Source organism: Panthera pardus, unplaced genomic scaffold (assembly GCF_024362965.1).
Source record: "Panthera pardus isolate Hobbes unplaced genomic scaffold, ASM2436296v1 HiC_scaffold_25, whole genome shotgun sequence".
Taxonomy (NCBI): domain Eukaryota; kingdom Metazoa; phylum Chordata; class Mammalia; order Carnivora; family Felidae; genus Panthera; species Panthera pardus.
Genome location: NW_026526821.1, coordinates 41,237,615 through 41,260,619, shown reverse-complemented (window position 1 = coordinate 41,260,619; position 23,005 = coordinate 41,237,615). Strand labels below are relative to the sequence as shown.

The following is a 23,005-nucleotide window of genomic DNA, read 5'->3' as shown; positions in this document are numbered from 1 at the left end:
GCTCATCCCAAAAGGTGCCCTCCTCAATACCCATCACCCACCTTCCCCTCCCTCCCACCCCCCATCAACCCTCAGTTTGTTCTCAGTTTTTAACAGTCTCTTATGCTTTGGCTCTCTCCCACTCTAACCTCTTTTTTTTTTTTCCTTCCCCTCCCCCATGGGTTTCTGTTAAGTTTCTCAGGATCCACATAAGAGTGAAACCATATGGTATCTGTCTTTCTCTGTATGGCTTATTTCACTTAGCACAACACTCTCCAGTTCCATCCACGTTGCTACAAAGGGCCATATTTCATTCTTTCTCATTGCCACGTAGTACTCCATTGTGTATATAAACCACAATTTCTTTATCCATTCATCAGTTGATGGACATTTAGGCTCTTTCCATAATTTGGCTATTGTTGAGAGTACTGCTATAAAGATTGGGGTACAAGTGCCCCTATGCATCAGTACTCCTGTATCCCTTGGGTAAATTCCTAGCAGTGCTATTGCTGGGTCATAGGGTAGGTCTATTTTTAATTTTTTGAGGAACCTCCACACTGCTTTCCAGAGCGGCTGCACCAATTTGCATTCCCACCAACAGTGCAAGAGGGTTCCCGTTTCTCCACATCCTCTCTAGCATCTACAGTCTCCTGATTTGTTCATTTTGGCCACTCTGACTGGCGTGAGGTGATATCTGAGTGTGGTTTTGATTTGTATTTCCCTGATAAGGAGCGACGTTGAACATCTTTTCATGTGCCTGTTGGCCATCCGGATGTCTTCTTTAGAGAAGTGTCTATTCATGTTTTCTGCCCATTTCTTCCTGGGTTATTTGTTTTTCGGGTGTGGAGTTTGGTGAGCTCTTTATAGATTTTGGATACTAGCCCTTTGTCCGATATGTCATTTGCAAATATCTTTTCCCATTCCGTTGGTTGCCTTTTAGTTTTGTTGGTTGTTTCCTTTGCTGTGCAGAAGCTTTTTATCTTCATAAGGTCCCAGTAATTCATTTTTGCTTTTAATTCCCGTGCCTTTGGGGATGTGTCGAGTAAGAGATTGCTACGGCTAAGGTCAGAGAGGTCTTTTCCTGCTTTCTCATCTAGGGTTTTGATGGTTTCCTGTCTCACATTCAGGTCCTTTATCCATTTTGAATTTATTTTTGTGAATGGTGTGAGAAAGTGGTCTAGTTTCAACCTTCTGCATGTTGCTGTCCAGTTCTCCCAGCACCATTTGTTAAAGAGACTGTCTTTTTTCCATTGGATGTTCTTTCCTGCTTTGTCAAAGATGAGTTGGCCATACGTTTGTGGGTCTAGTTCTGGGGTTTCTATTCTATTCCATTGGTCTATGTGTCTGTTTTTGTGCCAATACCATGCTGTCTTGATGATGACAGCTTTGTAGTAGAGGCTAAAGTCTGGGATTGTGATGCCTCCTGCTTTGGTCTTCTTCTTCAAAATTACTTTGGCTATTCGGGGCCTTTTGTGGTTCCATATGAATTTTAGGATTGCTTGTTCTAGTTTTGAGAAGAATGCTGGTGCAATTTTGATTGGGATTGCATTGAATGTGTAGATAGCTTTGGGTAGTATTGACATTTTGACAATATTTATTCTTCCAATCCATGAGCAGGGAATGTCTTTCCATTTCTTTATATCTTCTTCAATTACCTGCATAAGCTTTCTATAGTTTTCAGCATACAGATCTTTTACATCTTTGGTTAGATTTATTCCTAGGTATTTGATGCTTCTTGGTGCAATTGTGAATGGGATCAGTTTCTTTATTTGTCTTTCTGTTGCTTCATTGTTAGTGTATAAGAATGCAACGCATTTCTGTACATTGATTTTGTATCCTGCAACTTTGCTGAATTCATGTATCAGTTCTAGCAGACTTTTGGTGGAGTCTATCGGATTTTCCATGTATAATATCATGTCATCTGCAAAAAGCGAAAGCTTGACTTCATCTTTGCCAATTTTGATGCCTTTGATTTCCTTTTGTTGTCTGATTGCTGATGCTAGAACTTCCAACACTATGTTAAACAATAGCGGTGAGAGTGGGCATCCCTGTCGTGTTCCTGATCTCAGGGAAAAAGCTCTCAGATTTTCCCTGTTGAGGATGATGTTGGCTGTGGGCTTTTCATAAATGGCTTTTATGATCTTTAAGTATGTTCCTTCTATCCCGACTTTCTCAAGGGTTTTTATTAAGAAAGGGTGCTGGATTTTGTCAAAGGCCTTTTCTGCATCGATTGACACGATCATATGGTTCTTCTCTTTTTTTTTATTAATGTGATGTATCACGTTGATTGATTTGCAAATGTTGAACCAGCCCTGCATCCCAGGAATGAATCCCACTTGATCATGGTGAATAATTCTTTTTATATGCTGTTGAATTCGATTTGCTAGTATCTTATTGAGAATTTTTGCATCCATATTCATCAGGGATATTGGCCTGTAGTTCTCTTTTTTTACTGGGTCTCTATCTGGTTTAGGAATCAAAGTAATACTGGCTTCATAGAATGAGTCTGGAAGTTTTCCTTCCCTTTCTATTTCTTGGAATAGCTTGAGAAGGATAGGTATTATCTCTGCTTTAAACGTCTGGTAGAACTCCCCTGGGAAGCCATCTGGTTCTGGACTCTTATTTGTTGGGAGATTTTTGATAACCAATTCAATTTCTTCGCTGGTTATGGGTCTGTTCAAGCTTTCTATTTCCTTCTGATTGAGTTTTGGAAGAGTGTGGGTGTTTAGGAATTTGTCCATTTCTTCCAGGTTGTCCAGTTTGTTGGCATATAATTTTTCATAGTATTCCCTGATAATTGTTTGTATCTCTGAGGGATTGGTTGTAATCATTCCATTTTCATTCATGATTTTGTCTATTTGGGTCATCTCCCTTTTCTTTTTGAGAAGCCTGGCTAGAGGTTTGTCAATTTTGTTTATTTTTTCAAAAAACCAACTCTTGGTTTCGTTGATCTGCTCTACCGTTTTTTTTTAGATTCTATATTGTTTATTTCTGCTCTGATCTTTATGATTTCCCTTCTTCTTCTGGGTTTAGGCTGCCTTTGCTGTTCTGCTTCCATTTCCTTTAGGTGTGCTGTTAGATTTTGTATTTGGGATTTTTCTTGTTTCTTGAGATAGGCCTGGATTGCAACGTGTTTTCCTCTCAGGACTGCCTTCGCTGCGTCCCAAAGCGTTTGGATTGTTGTATTTTCATTTTCGTTTGTTTCCATATATTTTTTAATTTCTTCTCTAATTGCCTGGTTGACCCACTCATTCTTTAGTAGGGTGTTCTTTAACCTCCATGCTTTTAGAGGTTTTCCAGACTTTTTCCTGTGGTTGATTTCAAGCTTCATAGCATTGTGGTCTGAAAGTATGCATGGTATAATTTCAATTCTTGTAAACTTATGAAGGGCTGTTTTGTGACTCAGTATATGATCTATCTTGGAGAATGTTCCATGTGCACTCGAGAAGAAAGTATATTCTGTTGCTTTGGGATGCAGAGTTCTAAATATATCTGTCAAGTCCATCTGATCCAATGTATCATTCAGGGCCCTTGTTTCTTTATTGACCATGTGTCTAGATGATCTATCCATTTCTGTAAGTGGGGTGTTAAAGTCCTCTGCAATTACCACATTCTTATCAATAAGGTTGCTTATGTTTATGAGTAATTGTTTTATATATTTGGGGGCTCCCATATTCGGCGCATAGACATTTATAATTGTTAGCTCTTCCTGATGGATAGACCCTGTAATTATTACATAATGCCCTTATTCACCTCTTGTTACAGCTTTTTTTTTTTTTTTTTTTTTTTTTAATTTTTATTTTTGGGAGAGAGAGAGACAGAGCATGAACAGGGGAGGGGCAGAGAGAGAGGGAGACACAGAATCGGAAACAGGCTCCAGGCTCCGAGCCATCAGCCCAGAGCCTGACACGGGGCTCGAACTCACGGACCGCGAGATCGTGACCTGGCTGAAGTCGGACGCTTAACCGACTGCGCCACCCAGGCGCCCCTCTTGTTACAGCCTTTAATTTAAAGTCTAGTTTGTCTGATATAAGTATGGCTACTCCAGCTTTCTTTTGGCTTCCAGTAGCATGATAAATAGTTCTCCATCCCCTCACTCTCAATCTGAAGGTGTCCTCAGATCTAAAATGAGTCTCTTGTAGACAGCAAATAGATGGGTCTTGTTTTTTTATTCATTCTGATACCCTATGTCTTTTGGTTGGTGAATTTAATCCATTTACATTCAGTGTTATTATAGAAAGATACGGGTTTAGAGTCATTGTGATGTCTGTGTGATTTATGCTTGTAGTGATGTCTCTGGTACTTTGTCTCACAGGATCCCCCTTAGGATCTCTTGTAGGGCTGGTTTCGTGGTGACAAATTCCTTCAGTTTTTGTTTGTTGGGGAAGACCTTTATCTCTCCTTCTATTCTTAATGACAGACTTGCTGGATAAAGGATTCTCGGCTGCATATTTTTTCTGTTTAGCACACTGAAGATCTCGTGCCAATCCTTTCTGGCCTGCCAAGTTTCAAAGGAGAGATCAGTCACGAGTCTTATAGGTCTCCCTTTATATGTGAGGGCACGTTTATCCCTTGTTGCTTTCCGAATTTTCTCTTTATCCTTGTATTTTGCCAGTTTCACTATGATATGTCATGCATAAGATCGATTCAAGTTACGTCTGAAGGGAGTTCTCTGTGCCTCTTGGATTTCAATGCCTTTTTTCTTCCCCAGTTCAGGGAAGTTCTCAGCTATTATTTCTTCAAGTACCCCTTCAGCACCTTTCCCTCTCTCTTCCTCCTCTGGGAATCCAATTATGCACATATTATTTCTTTTTAGTGTATCACTTAGTTCTCTAATTTTCCCCTCATACTCCTGGATTTTTTTATCTCTCTTTTTCTCAGCTTCTTCTTTTCCCCTAACTTTATCTTCTAGTTCACCTATTCTCTCCTCTGCCTCTTCAATCCGAGCCATCGTCGTTTCCATTTTGTTTTGCATTTCGTTTAAAGCATTTTTCAGCTCCTCCTGACTGTTCCTTAGTCCCTTGATCTCTGTAGCAAGAGATTCTCTGCTGTTCCTGTATACTGTTTTCAAGCCCAGCAATTAATTTTATGACTATTATTCTAAATTCACTTTCTGTTATATTATTTAAATCCTTTTTGATCAGTTCATTAGCTGTTGTTATTTCCTGGAGATTCTTCTGAGAAGAATTCTTCCGTTTGGTCATTTTGGATAGTCCCTGGAATGGTGAGGACCTGCAGGGCACTTCCCCTGTGCTGTGGTGTATAACTGGAGTTGGTGGGCGGGGCCGTAGTCCGACCTGATGTCTGCCCCCAGCCCACCGCTGGGGCCACAGTCAGACTGGTGTGTGCCTTCTCTTCCCCTCTCCTAAGGGCGGGATTCACTGTGAGTTGGCGTGGCCCATCTGGGCTACTTGCACACTGCCAGGCTTGTGGTGCTGGGGATCTGGAGTATTAGCTGGGGTGGGTAGGCAAGGTGCACAGGGGCAGGAGGGGCAGGCTTAGCTCACTTCTCCTTAGGTTATCCACTTCAGGAGGGGCCCTGTGGCTGCGGGAGGAAGTCAGATCCACTGCCGGAGGTTTGGCTCCGCAGAAGCACAGAGTTGGGTGTTTGCGCGGAGGAGCCAGCAAGTTCCCTGGCAGGAACTGGTTCCCTTTGGGATTTTGGCCGGGGGATGGGCGAGGGAGATGGCGCTGGTGAGCGCCTTTGCTCCCCTCCAAGCTGAGCTCTGCCCTCCGGGGGCTCAGTAACTCTCCCTCCCTTTGTCCTCCAGGCTTCCCGCTTTCCGAGCAGAGCTGTTAACTTATGACCTCCAGACGCTAAGTCGCGCTTGCTGTCGGAACACAGTCTGTCTGGCCCCTCCGCTTTTGCCAGCCAGACTTGGGGGCTCTGCTTGGCTGGCGGGCAGCCCCTCCACCCCGGCTCCCTCCCGCCAGTCCGTGGAGCGCGCACCGCCTCGCCGCCCTTCCTACCCTCTTCCTCCGGCCTCTCGTCTGCGCTTGGCTCCAGAGACTCCGTTCTGCTAATCCTCTGGCGGTTTTCTGGGTTATTTAGGCAGATGTAGGTGGAATCTAAGTGATCAGCCGGACGCGCAGTGAGCCCAGCGTCCTCCTATGCCGCCATCTTCCTGTATCCCTCCCGGGGCCTAACACTCTAATAAGCCCTCCAGGTGATGCTCATGCAAGCTGCAGCTGGAGAACCATTGGTCAAAGGACTGATATTTATGAGCTGGAGGAAAGAAAAGCTTTCAAAAACAGTAGATATCCCACTTTTAGGATATTCTCACAAAGTATGGAAGATGTGGGTATGCTCATGGCTTCTTGTGAAACTTGACAAAGTAGAAATGCCAAGCAAAGAATGGCTGATAAAGGGGACATCCTTGCAGAGTAGAGATCTTCCATTAAATGGAAAACCTGAACCCACAAAATCTAAGAAATTGCTAAACTTATTTTCTGTAAGGCAATTGATAGGACTTAGAGAAATTAAAAAAGGAATAAGCCAAAGGTTGTTCCTCCCCCACCCTCCAACTGGTCCTTGGTCAAGAGGAGCACTCAAATATCATTAGTTAATAAATATATCAATAAATAAAAGGCACTGCTTAAAAACTGCATGGTTCTGCTGCTTCCGGCTTGGCCATCTTGGCATGTAATGGCACCAGTTACTGAGATAGAGGATTTAGGAGAAGGGCTGAGTTGAAGGGAAGGATTCTGAATTTGGTTTTAGATGTGTTGAGTTGGAGATGCCTGGAGATGCCAACTGGAGATGGGCTGTGCACAGATGAGTATACCAGAAAGGGCTGGCAGGAAGAGAAGTAGAAGACAGAATGGTCAGTAAGACAAAGGCTGAGCAGTCAAGTAAGATAAGGGCTGCAAAGGCTCATGTGGAGTCACGTGATCAAATACGCACTGGTTTCAGTAACCATGCTGGACCCATCAAAGAATTCCCGATAACCTCAACAGTGACAGTTGTAGCAGGGTATTGGAAATCACTAATTGCTCTGGATATAGAGTGCACAGCAATTGAAGGTGAAAACTTCAAAAACCTGTAACTGAGAGTACAAGTTAGGGCCACAGGTAAAGAATAAAGGTTGGAGGGTTTCATTTACTTTATTGTTATTCTTATCTTTGTTCTTATCTCTGTGCCTTATTAGGAATTCTTTCATTCATATACTATACCTCAAAAGGATTTTTTCTCCCCCTGCATATGCCTCGAAGTTTTCACCTAAAGAACAGAAACCAGTCAAGCCAAAATGTTTGAAGGGTCTTTCAGAAGCACCTTGCTTTCGGAAGCAAAAATGTTTGAAGGGTCTCTCTGTAAAGATGCCTACACCATCTCCCTTCTCCAAGCAGCATTTTGTCTTGTCTTTGTTTTATCAGAACCTCCTAATAAGATCAAACTCTGCTTAGTCAAGGTTCGTGTCCCCAGGTCTTTACTTGTTCTGTTATTCGTAAGCATTTGCTACACACACTGAACATTCCCCGCTTTTGAAGGGAAAGATCGCTTTCAGTCTACGCCTGCTGCTTGTTCTTGCATTCAGGTTGCTTGGTTACAGCAACACTTCACTGGATTTTCATTGAAGGCGAAATGCATTTGTAGCTTTTGAGGCCCATCAAGTGGAAATGGTTAGCACCCAATTCCTAAGAAGGCAGTCAACTCATTTATGTCACGTTACAGAGAACATGTCTTGTATAATTCTAAACATCAATGGAATCCCCTCATTAAAAGTGTACAAATGTGCACAAATGTGCCAAGTCACCATAATATTTATAATTAAAGAAATTTCTGAATTCTTCACTTTGTAGTTTTTTTTTTTCTTTCTATCCAACAAATGTACCATTTGGGGGAAAAAATGTACAAATCAGACTGGGTAAAGCAGTTTTTGTGTGTGTGCTTCTTCAACTGGTGAGTTAGGTTACTAGGGCTGCTGTAATGAACTTCCACACATTTAATGGCTTAAAACAGCATAAATTTGTTATCTTACAGCTTTACACGTTCGAAGTTTGATGTGGATCTCAATGGGCATCAAGATGATGGCAGGCCTGCACTCCTTTCTGAGGCTCTTGGGGGAGAATCTGTTTCCTTGCCTTTTTGACTACTGGAGGCTACATTCCTCAGCTTGTGGCCCCTCTTTTCTAACTTCAAAGCCAGTGATGCACATCTTTCTGGACACTGTTCCATAGCCATGTCTCCCACTGTTTCTCTCCTGCCTCCCTCTTCTGTTTTTAGGGACCCTTGTGATTGTATTAAGTCCACCCAGGTAACACAGGATAACATCCCCACCTTTAGGTCAGTTAATTAGCAACCGTAATCTCTCATTTGCAATCTTATTTCCCCTTTGTAATGTGACCCAACATATTTACAGGTTCTGGGGTTTAAGGCATCTTTGCAGGAAAGGCACTTTTCTTCCTACCGTACCCTGTAAATTAGGAAGCATACTGCTTTGACGAAAAAGTGTCTGAGGAGTAGAACTAAGAATAATAATACTGTTTAGAAATAAAATGCTTTCTGGGGCACACAGGTGGCTCAGTCAGTTAAGCGTCCGACTTTTGGTTTTGGTTCAGATCATGATCTCGAGGTTGTGAGATCGAGCCCCATGTCGTGCTCCAAGCTGGGCATAGAGTCTGCTTAAGATTCTCTCGCTCCCTCTGACTCTCCCTGCACATTCATGTGCTCACTCTCTCCCTCGCTTTCAAAAAGAAAAAAAAAAAGAAAATGAAAGAAAAAATAAATAATAAAATAAAACAAAATGATTTCTTATGGGATCAAGTACACAGACATAAAAATAAAAGTAATTTTTGAATTTTTTAGTTTTCAACTTCACTCTTTTTTCTTTTTTACTTTTATTCCTTTCTTCCAACTACTCTTTCTCCCTCCCTTCTTTTTTCCTTCCTTTCATTCTTTCTTTTTTTCCCATCTTTCTTTTGTCTTTCCACCTTTCCTTGTTGATTCGGTTATACAAGAATAATATCACAAACACAAATGACGAAATGTTTGCAACATATATTTTAAAGAGCTAAGAACCTTACTATACAAATTACAGACCAATAAAAAAGATGAAATAGTCAATAAAAATTTACAAAGGAGATGACTAGCAGTTTCGCATAAAAAATTGGGAGATATAATAAAAAACTGAAAGAAAGGATAAGCCATACTAGAAATAAGAGAAATACATGTTGTTACCCATTAATTACTTTATTTCATGTATAAAAGTGATAACATCAAAAGATGAGAATGTGCCCAATTGGGAAGAGCAGGGGAAAAGTAAACTCTCACATACTGCTCATGGGAATGTAAACTCAGTACAATGAGCTGAATTTGCGTTTCCTACAAAATTCATCTGTTGAAATCCTAACTCCCAATATGATGATATTAGGAGTAGGGGCTTCAGGAGGTAATTAGGTCATAAAGGTGGAGCCCTCATGAATGGGATTAGTGCCTTTATGTAGGGGACCCCAGAGAGCTCTCTCTTTCCACCATGTAAGGATACAGTAATAACCCCACTACGCTGGCACCCTGATCACTCAAGGTGCTTAATGTGAGGTATAGGTCTTGACATTTGTGACTCTGGAAATGAAGACCCCTTCAGTTCTATATATGACACTGACCCATAGTGCTATAAGCACTGTGGCCAATTTGACAATTAGTATGAAAAGTGTCTTGACTTTGGATGCGTTTTGAAAAAGTAATTCTACTTCTAGAAAAGTATTTTTAAAAAATTGTGGATGCATGCCAATATTTATCTATGAAGCTGTTTTTCTGTGTTATTTATAAACGAATAGGGAAATATTTGCAAAAATAATTGCACAGTTCAACAGTATGGTTTTGGGTAAACACTGGGTCCATTAAAATTATGTTATGGGAGAATAGAAAATGACGTAAAAAAAAATCAAGATTTGTTGCATGATACACAGCAAGTGATAAGACTGCAATTCTGATTGCATTTTCCATTTTACAGGGGGCTTCTTATAGGATAAACAATGAAAGGTAATTCATTCTCGATAGTTTGTATCTTCTTTTTGATTATCTATTTTTACTGTAAATCCGTACTACTTTTTAATAAGAGGTTATAGCCATTTTAATTAAGATGGCCACAATAATGAAAATACCTCCTTTTAAAGTTGTAATAAGAAACATGGGTATTTAAAATTTTATGATGCTTGGTCTAGACACCTCTCTAAACACTCATTTACATTATTATTTATTCTATTTGGATTTGGCCCATTACTGCGTTTGCTGTAAAGCTGGAGTATAAAAAGGTTAAACGACATGCACAAAGTCATAAAATTAATGTATGACTGCTTATTACATGGTGATGAGTATCAACATTTCTCCGTCAGGGATTCACAAATTGGAGATAAGCATCCTACTCATTTCCCAAATTCTATCTGAACTGCCCTTCTTCCTCCGTGTCACTTACACAGTACTTGGCATCGCTTCTCTGCTCCCGCTCATCTTTCAGATGACACATTCTTTTTTTTTAATGTTTATTTATTTTTGAAAGACAGAGAGTATGGGGTGCCTGGGTGGCTCAGTTGGTTAAGCGTCCGACTTCGGCTCAGGTCATGATCTCACAGTCTGTGAGTTCGAGCCCTGCGTCGGGCTCTGTGCTGACAGCTCAGAGCCTGGAGCCCATTTCAGATTCTGTGTCTCCCTCTCTCTCTGCCCCTCCCCTGTTCATGCTCTGTCTCTCTCTGTCTCAAAAATAAATAAACATTAAAAAAAAATTAAAAAAAAAAAAAAGAAAGACAGAGAGTATGAGTGGGGGGGGGCAGCGGGGGGGGTGGGGAGCAGAGAGTCTGAAGTGGGCTCTGCACTGACAGCAGAGAACCTGATGTGGGGCTTGAACTCACAAACCATTTGAACTCAAAGCCTAAGCTGAAGTCCAACACTTAACTGACAGAGCCACCCAGGCGCCCCATCAAGTGACACATTCTTTATGAAACTTGCCACAACCACCCTGGTTCTCATACACATTTGACTCTGATTTCCTGGGTACTTTGACCATACCAATGTTATACTTGATTATTTGCTAATATTGTTTTCCAACTGTTCTGCGTACTACTGGCCTCTCAGGCATATTATAAGAACTATATCTTTTTTAAAAAAATGTTTATTTATTTTGAGAAAGAGAGGGGGGTGGGGCAGAGAGAGAGGAGAGAGAGTCCACAGCAGGCTTCATGCTGTCAGCACTGAGCCTGACGCAGGGCTCAATCCCACAAACCATGAGATTACGACCTGAGCTGAAACCAAGAGTTGGACGCTTAACTGACTGAGCTACTCAGGCACCCTTAAGAACTATATCTTTAAAAAATTTGTTTTGTAATTTTTAAATGTTTATTTATTTTTGAAAGAGAAAGAGACAGAGTGTGAGTAGAGGAGGGGCAGAGAGAGAGGGAGACACAGAACCTGAAGCAGGTTCCAGGCTCCAAGCTGCCAGCACAGAGCCTGATGCGGGGCTCGAACTCACACACTGAGAGATCATGACCTGAGCCAAAGTCAGGCGCTTAACTGACTGAGCTACACAGGTGCCCTAAGAACTATATCTTAAGTGCAGCAGTGACCAAAGCCTTTGACAATAGTAGGTGTATAATAAATTATTTGTTGATTGATGGACAGAACAATAGTGAATACTGTTGAATGAGAAAAATTTATAAAATCTGTGAGAAGAGGGGATGATGAAGAGGTCATGTGGATACTTTCTCTTGTTAGGTTTTAAAGAGTAAATCCAGGTAAAATTTTAAAAAATATCATGCTTATTTGTCAGAGGATATAACTCAAAAATTGTTTTGGAGGGGTGCCTGGGTGGCTCAGTCGGTTAAGCGGCCGACTTCGGCTCAGGTCACGTTCTCGCGGTCCGTGAGTTCGAGCCCCGCGTCAGGCTCTGGGCTGATGGCTCAGAGCCTGGAGCCTGCTTCCGATTCTGTGTCTCCCTCTCTCTCTGCCCCTCCCCCGTTCATGCTCTGTTTCTCTCTGTCTCAAAAATAAATAAAACATTAAAAAAAAATTAAAAAAAATTGTTTTGGAAAAATACTCCTTCCTGAAGAATAGATTTGAGAACCACTGATGTAAACAAATGTAGGCTTTCTTTAAAGTGGGGGAGGGGCTTGACCATGGCATTTTCTACTTCCAACGTCAGGTTTCTTTGATATAGTTCCAAACTGTAAATTTGACATTGTTATTATGAGGAAAATTAATATTCCCAAGTCCTCTGTTGGAACTCATACTCTAATAAAAAAATTGACCTCTGTATCCCAAATCTATGAAAAATAAACACAATGAATCCTGCATACTGAAAAATACAAACCTTTTATGTAAAGAACAAAGAGATCTCTGAGTTGAATTGTACAAATATTATTTGCTGTAGGCCATCTAATGGTGTACTGTAACTAGAAATTATTTGCAACCAAAGCATATGGTAATTCCATAAAGCTGCCACACTAGACTTCCAAATAACACATCTAAAGGAAAAAGTCAAATGTGCTTCACTCACAGCAAGATATAAAACTGTTGTGAAAAAAAAAATTGTTGCTGGTTTCTTTCATTTGCTGTTTCTACTGCCTTTCTATGATGGGCTCTCTTAGGGTTCGAGTTGTGTCCCCCAAGATATTTTGTTGGAGTCCTAACTTCCAGTACCTCAGAATGTGACTATATTAGGAGATAGGGTCTTTTTTCCCCTATGTTTTTACTTATTTATTTATTTTGAAAGAGAGAGAGAGTGCACAAGCAGGGGAGGGGCAGAGAGAGGGAGAGAGAATCTCAAGCAGAGCCCCACATACTGCTAGAACTCATGAACCGTGAGATCATGATGTGAGCCGACATTGAGAGCAGCTTAACCAACTGAGCCACCCAGGCATCCAGGACATAGGGTTTTTAAAAAGGTGATCAAATTAAAATGAGGTTATTAGGGTGGGCACTAATCCCATGTGACTGGTGTCCTAACAAGGAGAGGGGGATTAGGATGCAGGCACACACAGAGGAAAGACATGATGAAGACACTGAGGAAAGGTGACCATCTACAAGCCAAGAAGAGTGGCCTCAGAAGAAAGCAATTCTGCTGACACCTAGATCCTGTACTGCTAGCTTCTAGAAATGTGAAAAAATAAATTGCAATCTTTTGAGCCCTCCAGTCCATCATACTATGTCACAGAAGCTCTAGCAAATGATAGGAAGCACCTTTCCATCTTCCCCTGCGGTCATGTATAAGGCCTTTTGGCTTTCCAGTGACCACTCTCCTACTCCTCTGCAGGTCAAAGCACCACACTGCCCAGCTGATCTGGATGGAATTTGATTTTGAGATCCATGATCAAGTACCAATTTGACTCATATTAGAAAGTTTCCATGAGGACATTTATAGGTATCAGAAGAAAGAGAAGCATGGCAGCTTTGAATAATTACAGGCAGCAGATGAAATTAGGAATGAGACTTTCTCACTGATCCAAATGCATCCTAGAAGTCAAACCCATCCTGGTCTGGAGATGCTCTGAGGAAACGAACCTATTATCACTTGTGCAATGACAGATGCCACTCTGAATTTTGAAATAGAGTTCTGCTGTTTCCTAGCTGTATTTCTTCATTTTCTCAGGTACACATCATTTTCCACATAAAAAGTAGGGTTAATATAGTGCCTACTTTCTTAGAGTGAGCATGAAGATTACCTGACTTAGCCCATGTGTGTGGCTGAGAGAAAGCAATCCATAAATGTTAACTATTATTCTTATCATTAATATCAGGTAGTAGTTTTGTATGTGTTATACATTTAATGTGATCTTTTCTAGTCTCACTTGTATTGTTTTCTTATACATTTTGCCTCAAATTCCTGATTATGATACATAAAGACACAGGGTTATTGTACCCCAAAACACAGAGATTTAGTTTCATATAAAATGATGTTTTTTTTTTTTCTAAACTATTATCATTATTGCATTGGGAAGTGTTAAGAAGACTAGTTAGAGATAGTCTGAATAACTCAGTCTAGGGGGAATATATGGCAAACCAGAAAAATCAGATTCCAGTCGAAGATGGCATGGTTATGAATTAACCATAAATTCAAATTATGGACAGATAATGTATATCATATATATTAGCAGTCACACATTCCATTAGAAGCCGCGTTTACTTCATATTGCATATTCAAAATTTGCAAATGGCTGATGCTTCAGCATTGTGGAAATACTTAACAATTTTGAGGGGATTTTGACAGTTAGTTTAAAAATACACTCCTTATAATAAATATGCACTGGAAATAATTTCATGAGCATGCTATAATTTAAAGTATTGATGTGAAACTGAAGATGATTTTATTATTTAATTTTCTCAAGTACTAAGATGCATGTTGGATTTATTTAGAGTAGCAGTTTTTCAAATAATAATTTATTTACATAATTATTAATACATTCTAGACCACTAAAACTGTCCCATTTAAAAAAACATATAGTATGATTTTTGGCTTTGCATCACTGGAAATACTTGCTGATGGATAGATTTGTTTTAATATCAGTCGATCATACACATGCAATTATTTTTTATCATATGTTAGAGTGAAAACAAGTTTTATTTTAGAAGACATGGAAATGAATATTATGTCATAATTCTAAACACTCAAGAAGTCCAAAATTGATGAAAGCTTAAAAAATATGCTGTGATGTTGACAAGACATGAGAATTTTTGCCTCACACACAATAGCAAGTCACATTTTTTCATGAATGAATATTTTCTTTTAAGAATACTTAAAAATACACACACACAAAGAATACTTAAAAGTACAGAAATTCATGCACAATCAACTCACTGTGTTTATATAGGAAATAAAGAGAAATGATGAAACAAGGAGATTAAAACAGAAAAAAAAAGCCATCATATTACGGGGAGAAGAATTTATTAAATTTAGCTCATAATAACAACTACTTATTAAATAGTCACTATGTGCTTTACATGCTGTAAATTACTGAGTCACTTAAAAAATTTTTAAAAAGTGATAAAAGGATAAAGGAGAAGGAGAAAAAAAAAGGCCACCATCACAGTCCTCTCCTTCATCCCATGGGGAGTCTTTCTGAATTTACAGTATGTTAAAATTTGGAAAATACTGTAATTAAAGGCTCCAATTAAATATACTTAGCAGATTCACCTTTCAGTTACAAAACTAGAGAGCAGGACTTCAAATCACCCAGAAGAACTTAGTCCACCTTGAATATTAGCACAGAGTTGAACATCTCCAGCAGTTTTCTGTAGCTGTTCTTGACGGCTACTTGCATCCTGCTCTGATCTTCGGGCAGGGCCTCTTCTTTACCGCATGGCTCTGACTGCCAGAGAGGTGAATGTGCACCATTCCCTCCCTCCTACCTGCTAGAGTCACCGGGTACCTGGAAAGCCACCTCACATGGGCACAGACACCTCAAAAGAGGCATCAACAACACTCACAGTGGCTTGCTTCCTGGAAGCCATTTTTACCATGGCTGAGGAAAGCACCTTGAGCACCGTGACTTTAACGGCACCCACAAAATAACAAGGTAATAAACAAGGCTGGAAGAGGAACAATGAGGGGGAAATATTCAAAATAACCAATCCAACCAAATCTAATGACACATTCAATTGATGTAATCAAGGTTCTTTAATAACTGAGATTTTGTCTACATTCTCAAAAGAAATGTGAAATAATGTGAATGACCGCATTTCTCAAATTGCCCTAGGACGTGCTGCTATCTTCATTATAATTTGGGCCAAGAAAATTGGGGGGAATAGGGAGAAAGTGCAGGAACTCTTTGAATTCTGGCTTCAAATATAAATGGGTTCCTCACAATTTCCAGCAAAGGTGTTTAACATGGTGGATGTAGGCACAGGCCTGGACAATTTACATTTATGGGGAGCAAATCACAGATCATGAAATTTAGGGCCAGAGAGTCTTTAGAAGTCACTTTGTCCAGTCCCTCATTTTTGATGTGAGAAACTGAGACTCAAAATATGAACTGACTTCCCCAATACAACACCATGGCCTCCTGGGACAGAGGGGTCAAGGGCTTAGATCTCCCTTGAGGTCTTGAAAATTATGACACAAGTTGCCAGGGGTTACTGGTGTATGGAGACCACATCTGCAACATTTCTTTAAGATAAGTAGTGAAATAGAAATATAACTGATGCCTCCACTCCCATTCTCAATTCCAAAGAAAACAAACCACTTTACTCACCTGCAGGGAAAAACTCGCCCATTTTCTTTCTGTAGATTTTAAAGTCAACTTCTAAGAAGACACAGAAGATGATCCGGTCCACCTAGAGGCAAACAATAAATACTCAAAGTGAAGGATAATATGGTGACCCTGGGATATGAGAAATATTCCACAACATGGTCTTGGAACAACAGTGACAAAAAGAAACAAATAGAAAAGCCTCCTGCAGATTCTTGATGCTATACTGCTAACTGTATGACAGTATTGAGTGAAGTTCAAGTGTGTATTTGTGTGTATGTGTGTGTGTGTGTGTGTGTGTGTGTACTCTTTATGTGAATAAGCCCATGGGCTCTTTGGCGGAAAGATGTTATATAAATCAAATAAGAAATAATAAATGACAATAAGCCACTTTGCAGCAAGCTATAAATAAGATCGGAGATTCAGACAGGATACCTAGACTTTATGTCCTATAAAACAACCATACGAGAGGTATAGCAGAATGACAATCAAGTATGTCAGTAAACAAAGAGCTCTTTGTCCTACCCTTCTTAGACAAATATGTTTATCAAACCTGTTAGTATTTGAACATGGCCTATAAAGCTTCTTGTAGTTTAATTTGCTTTTAGCTTAACATTCTCAGAAATGCAACAGAAGTAAAACATAATTAGTTGACAGTGATGTGAGGTCAATATAACTTTAATCTGGTAGATATTGTTGACTAAGTAAATGCCACCTCAAGAGTAAAACAAGAGATTGTACAAATCTCTTCTTTCTGTTTTGAGAGGGCTTCTATACATAAGGTGTTTGAGACATTCAGAGAATAATATGGTAAACAGAAGAGAGATGGGGTACATCTAATAACTCACGTATATCTGATATTAAATCAGTGACTCAATTTCATGTCTTGAAAATAAACATCCCTTTAGATCCTTTATTTTAAGAGTCTACGAAAAGTTAAAAATTACTCGATCTATCAAACTACAACTGGTAATTGAGTAGAACATCAAAGGAGGCATTTCTCATGGCAATGGGGAATAAAGGTGGGGTGTGCACAGGGCAGGACATGAATGAACCCACATGGATGTCATCCCCCTAGCCCTTCAGCTCTCCCAGCCTGTGTGGTACAGAGTCAACCCTAGGCAAGTCCAAAGTTCCCAGCGGGACAGAAGATCTACAGGGATAGGTCGGTAGGGAGGTCTAGGACACAAGGAATGGTCAGGGTTTCCTGTTGGAAGCTCAGAGACGTAGCTCCCTGATCCCTGCACAAGTCCATTTGGGCAGCCTGCTGGGCAGTTGCTGGACTTCTATGCTGTAATCACTAAATACCACGCAGCCCCAGTAATCCCTGCCCATAGGATGGATTGTAAGAGAAAGCATCTGGCATTCAGAAATGGAAGGACTGGGCTGCAAATAAACCTTATTTTCTTTTTACTGTATTCACTTGAGTTTCTGGTGTCCAGTCCTGTCTGCATATCATTAACATTTTCTACAAACGCAACAACCATCACCATCAACTCACTCTTCGGGTGAAATGTAAATTGAGTTGAATAAATGATTAGCTGTCTGTGCAAAACTGAATGCTCGTCTATGCTCTCCTTCTGGTGTGTTTATGCCCTATAGCTAAAGATAAGAATCATAATGTTGAGCGATAGAAATGAGTTACAAAAAACATTCTCTATGATACCATTTATACACATTTTTAAAGCACAAAGATATAACAGTGTAGGGATTCATTGAAAAGCACTGATATAGAGAAACATTCTTAGAAATGTCACACATGAATTTCAGGAAAGAGACTTGAGAAAAATATGGCACATGGGTAGTAGCTATTAAACTATGGGGGCAAGTACATAGATATCATATTATTTTCTATACTTTTTGGTATATTTGAGAAGTTTTATAATTGAAAGTCCTAACACCAAAAATAAGACTCTGTGCTAGACATACTCTACTCTCTAGCTGTATTGAACTACTTGTAGTTCTCAAACGCCATAATTATCCTTACTTCCACACCTATCACAGTTGACTTTTCACCAGGCTTCAGATGGTCAGATTATTTCTAAAGCCACCTAATTGAGATCAAAATCAAAACAAGAAAACTTGATTCAAAGCAGATCTAAGGAGACCAAACTGGAAAGTCTCATTTTTACTCATTTCTCCCTATTTTTGTGTACTCAATATGAATTATGGATTTTTTTAACCCTCCTGTTGCTTGTGAGTATGTATGTGTGTGTGTGTTTTCTGTGTGTGCATTTGCATGGGGAAGGGTTAGTGGTGGTAATGCTATTCATTTCTGTCAAGGGAGCTTTTAACCACCACAGAAACTAAATGCAGATTTCTTAAATATTGCAAAGGATTATAATCCACCTTTTAGCATTTTAGGTTTTGTTACCATGGAAATGGTATGTCCAAATTTCAGCGGCCTGATTTATTTTCCCAAAGAGTAGATGGATGATGGGGGAAAAGTGCTTTTATTTTAAACTAATTGAGTGACCCATTTCCCTGCCCTTACCCTGAGGCATAACACTGAAAATATCCTGGAAGTAAGTTGAATACAAGAATTAACCCTCACCTACCAAGTACTTGCATATACGCATGTACTTACATATGTGTACATAAACTTATTGTCTGGGGTTATTGCTGGAAAAGAGCTCTGTTAGTTGACAAGCTCTGTGTTTATAAACTCAGAGTGGATATTGATCACTGCTTATGATACGTTGTATTTTCCAAGATGGCATGCAATAAGATATCCCATCGCTCAGACTCTCTTAAAATGTAATGCTAATACTCTTTTCATTGAGAATGGGATCTATATTTCCTCCTCTTGAATCTATGATTGCAGAAATACTATGTGACAGAAATACTATATGACTTCCAAGTCTATGTCATAAGAGGTGATACAGTTTCTGCCTGGTCCTTTTGGGATGATTGCTTTTGTACCCAATCTTCATGCTATGAGGAAGCAGACAGACCACATGGAGAGTCCATGTGTACAAGTTCTAGCCAATAATCCTACCTAAAAGTGAGTAGCCTCTCAATGACTTCACCTCCTAGTTTTTGACCTACCCCAGGTGATGCCCCATGGAGCAGAGATTGGTTGTTCCTGCTAAACTCTGCCCAAATTGTAGATTTATGAACAAAAGAGAAATACATAGCCAGAAATCTGATATTCTGGTTTCTTCCTATTGCCAATTGTTTGGATTCTTGCTTTTCTAGCTGTGTAGTACTGGATCTCTCTTGAAAGGCTCAGACCAAATGGATCAAGATCAAGTAGAAGCCACAATGGGGTGACAAGAAGAATATAGAAAGTCTAACTGGTCCATGGCTGAGAGGTTGGAAATCTGACTTGCACAAAGGGGAATGAGCTGGGTGATCCATTCTAGCCCCAGATAAATTACATGAGAATATATAAGAATGCCTCACTATTGAGTATTGAGGCTCAGGAGCATATTTTCAATCTGTCTTTTATGTTGGGCAATAGAACAATTTTGTAAAACGGTTGTTCTTGAGAGACTATATTTATTCATCTATTTAAGAGATATTAGCTGAGCACCTCCAATTTCTTGGGGCTCACCCATGTGCCATTTTCTCATGAGAAAACTTGAATCCAGGTGCTTTTTTGTCAAGGTCAAATAATTAGTGGCAAAATCTCAGGCATCTTAACTTGACATCCAATGTTCTTTCTGTGGTATCACCCCAATGGAGATACATGGGACTGAGTTTCTAGGCCTGTCACTAGCTCTGTGACATTGGACAAGCTATTATCTCTCTGGGACCCGGCTTTCACGTCTTATGAAGAAAGAATTGAACTAAATAACATCTATAGTTTCTTTCTTTCTTTCAAAAGTTTTTTTTTTTAATGTTTATTTATTTTGCATGAGAGAGAGGGAGAGAGAGTGCAAGAGAGAGAGAGCGGGGGAGAGTCAGAGAAGGAGGGAGAGAGAAATCCCAAGCAGACTCCATGGCACTGTCAGCGCACAGTCAGTCACGGGCTCAAACTCTCAACCGCGAGATCATGACCTGAGCCAAAAGCAAGAGTCGGACACTTAACTAACTGAGCCACCCAGCCACCCCTCTTTTTTTCTTTTTAATATCTCATTCATAGCCTATCCCTGTGGTAATTTTGTACTATGTCAATTTAGCTAAGCTGGAATAACGCTTCTCTGAATGGTTCGATGTTAGCGTTGGCCACAGAGAAATTTCCATGAGATTTTGAGGGCAGAAGTGGAGCTGCAGCCATGGTACTAGGCAGGTGGCTGGAGGACTCCAGGCAGGTGGGGTGCACTGCTGCTCATCAGCTGGTGTCGGTTAGCAGCTGGGCTCACAGCTTCTTCAGCTCCTGCTCTTTCTCCCAACTCAGGTTCTCTCGGTCTAGGCCAGGCACGCATGTAACTCTGCTTCAAGGGCACCAGTTCCTTCTGTAGGGCTTTGCAGCTTTGGCGTTCCATCCAGGGAGACAGATGCATGTGGCAGATTGTGTGGTTCCAGTTTGCTCCTATGGTTTCTACTTTGACCTTGTTCTCCCCCACTTTGCATCCAGCTTTCCTGTTCATCACTTTTTTTAACATTTATTTTTGAGAGACAGAAGGAGAACATGAGCAGTGGAGGGGCAGAGAGAGAATCAGACACAGAATCCAAAGCAGGCTCCAGGCTCTGAGCTGTCAGCACAGAGCCCGACGCAGGGCTGAACCTCATGAATCATGAGATCATGACCTGAGCTGAAGTTGGACAGTTAACAGACTGAGCGACCCAGGTGTCCCTCCTCTTCATCACTTTTGACCTGTCTCTTGACTACCTGCCCTGCTGACACACTCCAGGCCTGGTCAGATGCAGAGGCAATAGCCTTCCACAGACTCCTTTCACCAGCTCCTCTCATGGGTACTGGGTAAGGGCTTTGCTCTGCTCAGTCAACTATCCCCTTGAAATTTACACCCACAATTGTATAAGATCTAATCCCTATAATAAATCCTGTATTCCGTATCACTCATAAGGTTCTGCTTCTCCAATTAAACCCCAACTGATGTAATCTTTAATAACATTTCATTGAATAACATGTACAGGAACACAATGAAGGGCAAAAAAATAAGCAGGGTTCCTTTTTGGAGGTGTATAACCTGTCAAGGCTACTCAAATTCCAATTACTTTTCTCTAGATGAACTCTGATCGGTTCTAGCCCATCTTCCTGGTGAGCTTACTAAAGTGTACCTAGACACTTTTGTAGTTAAAGCAACTCTGTGTACTTGAAATGACTCACACATTTTTTGTTCTTTTATGAACAAGTTGTCAGGAAACTCAGATGGGTCCTCAGGCTACAACATAATTGTAAATAATACATGGGGCAACATTTATATTTTTAGGAATTAACAACTTAATGTAGTCCTCATTCTGCCTTAAACCAGAACCCTATGACAATTTGGTGGTGCTCAGTTTTGTATTACCTGTGCATAGTGTATGTCCTGATGCATAATAGGAGCTTTGTAAATATTTGCAGAGTACATGTTTAGGCAAATAGACCTGACTAAAATTAAGTACATGGCAGATATTTTTCGTGGGCTTTTAGTTCCAGAACCAAAAAAATAACTTTTTTTGAGAGACAGACTTTCCTTTATGTTTGCCAGAAGACCAGAGAACAGAATTATAGAGAAGCCTGAGTGCTTTTGCAAAGAAGAAAGGAGCTATATAAAGGGTACAAGGCATTTGTCACCAACTGTCATCTTATCCAATGATACTATGCTGAGCACAATGCCTTTTGAACTCAGTGCTGATGTTTGTTAGTTTCAGAATAGAAACAATGATGATGCCTGTAAATTGCAATATATTAAAAATTAGAAGGGCTTTTTTTTTAAGTGAAAAGACAATACCAGGTGTTGGCAGAAATGTGAATTAACAAGTACTTTTCTTGTACTGCTTTTGGGAGTAAAAACTGGTGCAACCACTTTGGAAAATTATTTGGCAGTATCCACTAAATTAGCTGAATTTGTGCTATCCTATTTTACCATCCAATTTTACTCTTAGGTAAACATCCAGAAGAATATGCATATATCTTCACAAAAGGACACATATCACAATATTTGTAGCAGCACTAATTGTAATATCTTCAAACTCGAAGCTACTTAAATGCCTAAAATGGTAGAATGGATAAATAGTTGTGATCTATCAATGCAGTGGGATATTAGAAAGGAATGAGAATGGGAAGTTTGCAAATACACAAAATCTTATAAACAAACAGAACATTGAGTAAAATAATCCAGAAAGAAAGGGGACACACTGGATGATTCTAGTTCTATAAAGTTCAAAAATGTTAGAGAAATAGTCAATATCATCCATGGTGTTAGAAGTTACTATAGCAATTACTCTGGGGAGGAGGTTGGTGAAAACAGACCAAGGGGAGTACCTGGGCTGCTGGGTTTTTGATCTGGGTGCTGGTTCCATGGATGTATTCGGTTTGTGGAAATTCATCAAGCAGCGCACTTAGGATCTGTGTACTTTTCTGTATGTTATACTTCAATAAGAATCTTTTTAAAGGTTGAAAGTTTTCTGTTACAGTTGTCTTGGTCAGCAATCAAAAATCTATTTTCATTGACTTTGAGGTCAAAAAAGTCCTTTAAAAGCTGACCTTCTAAAGGCAATCTCTCTCTATATTTCCACCGATGCCAACTGTAGTTCACCCATCAAGGCGTCTAGGAGTAAAGATGTATTTCTTACACCAAGATAGCCATTAATCCACAGTGGGGGGGTTTATGCCCCATAAACATGATAACATGAGTTCTATTAAACTTTTTCAGCATCATGTCCACTGCCCCTGAAGAGGGTTACACAGTGAACAGGTTTGGAGTATCTACAGCTGACCTCCATTTTTCATGGCTAC

At 40.0% G+C, this 23,005-nt stretch overlaps 1 protein-coding gene across 1 annotated transcript in view; it reads right to left on the bottom strand.

Moving 5' to 3' along the window:
- The window catches only part of MACROD2 (mono-ADP ribosylhydrolase 2), a 2,022,401-nt gene that overhangs the window by 169,124 nt on the left and 1,830,272 nt on the right, over window positions 1–23,005 (bottom strand). The window contains exon 9 of the mRNA XM_019462769.2: window positions 16,159–16,240. Coding sequence (XP_019318314.1) covers window positions 16,159–16,240 — 82 coding nt within the window. The remainder of the gene's footprint in view (window positions 1–16,158; window positions 16,241–23,005) is intronic.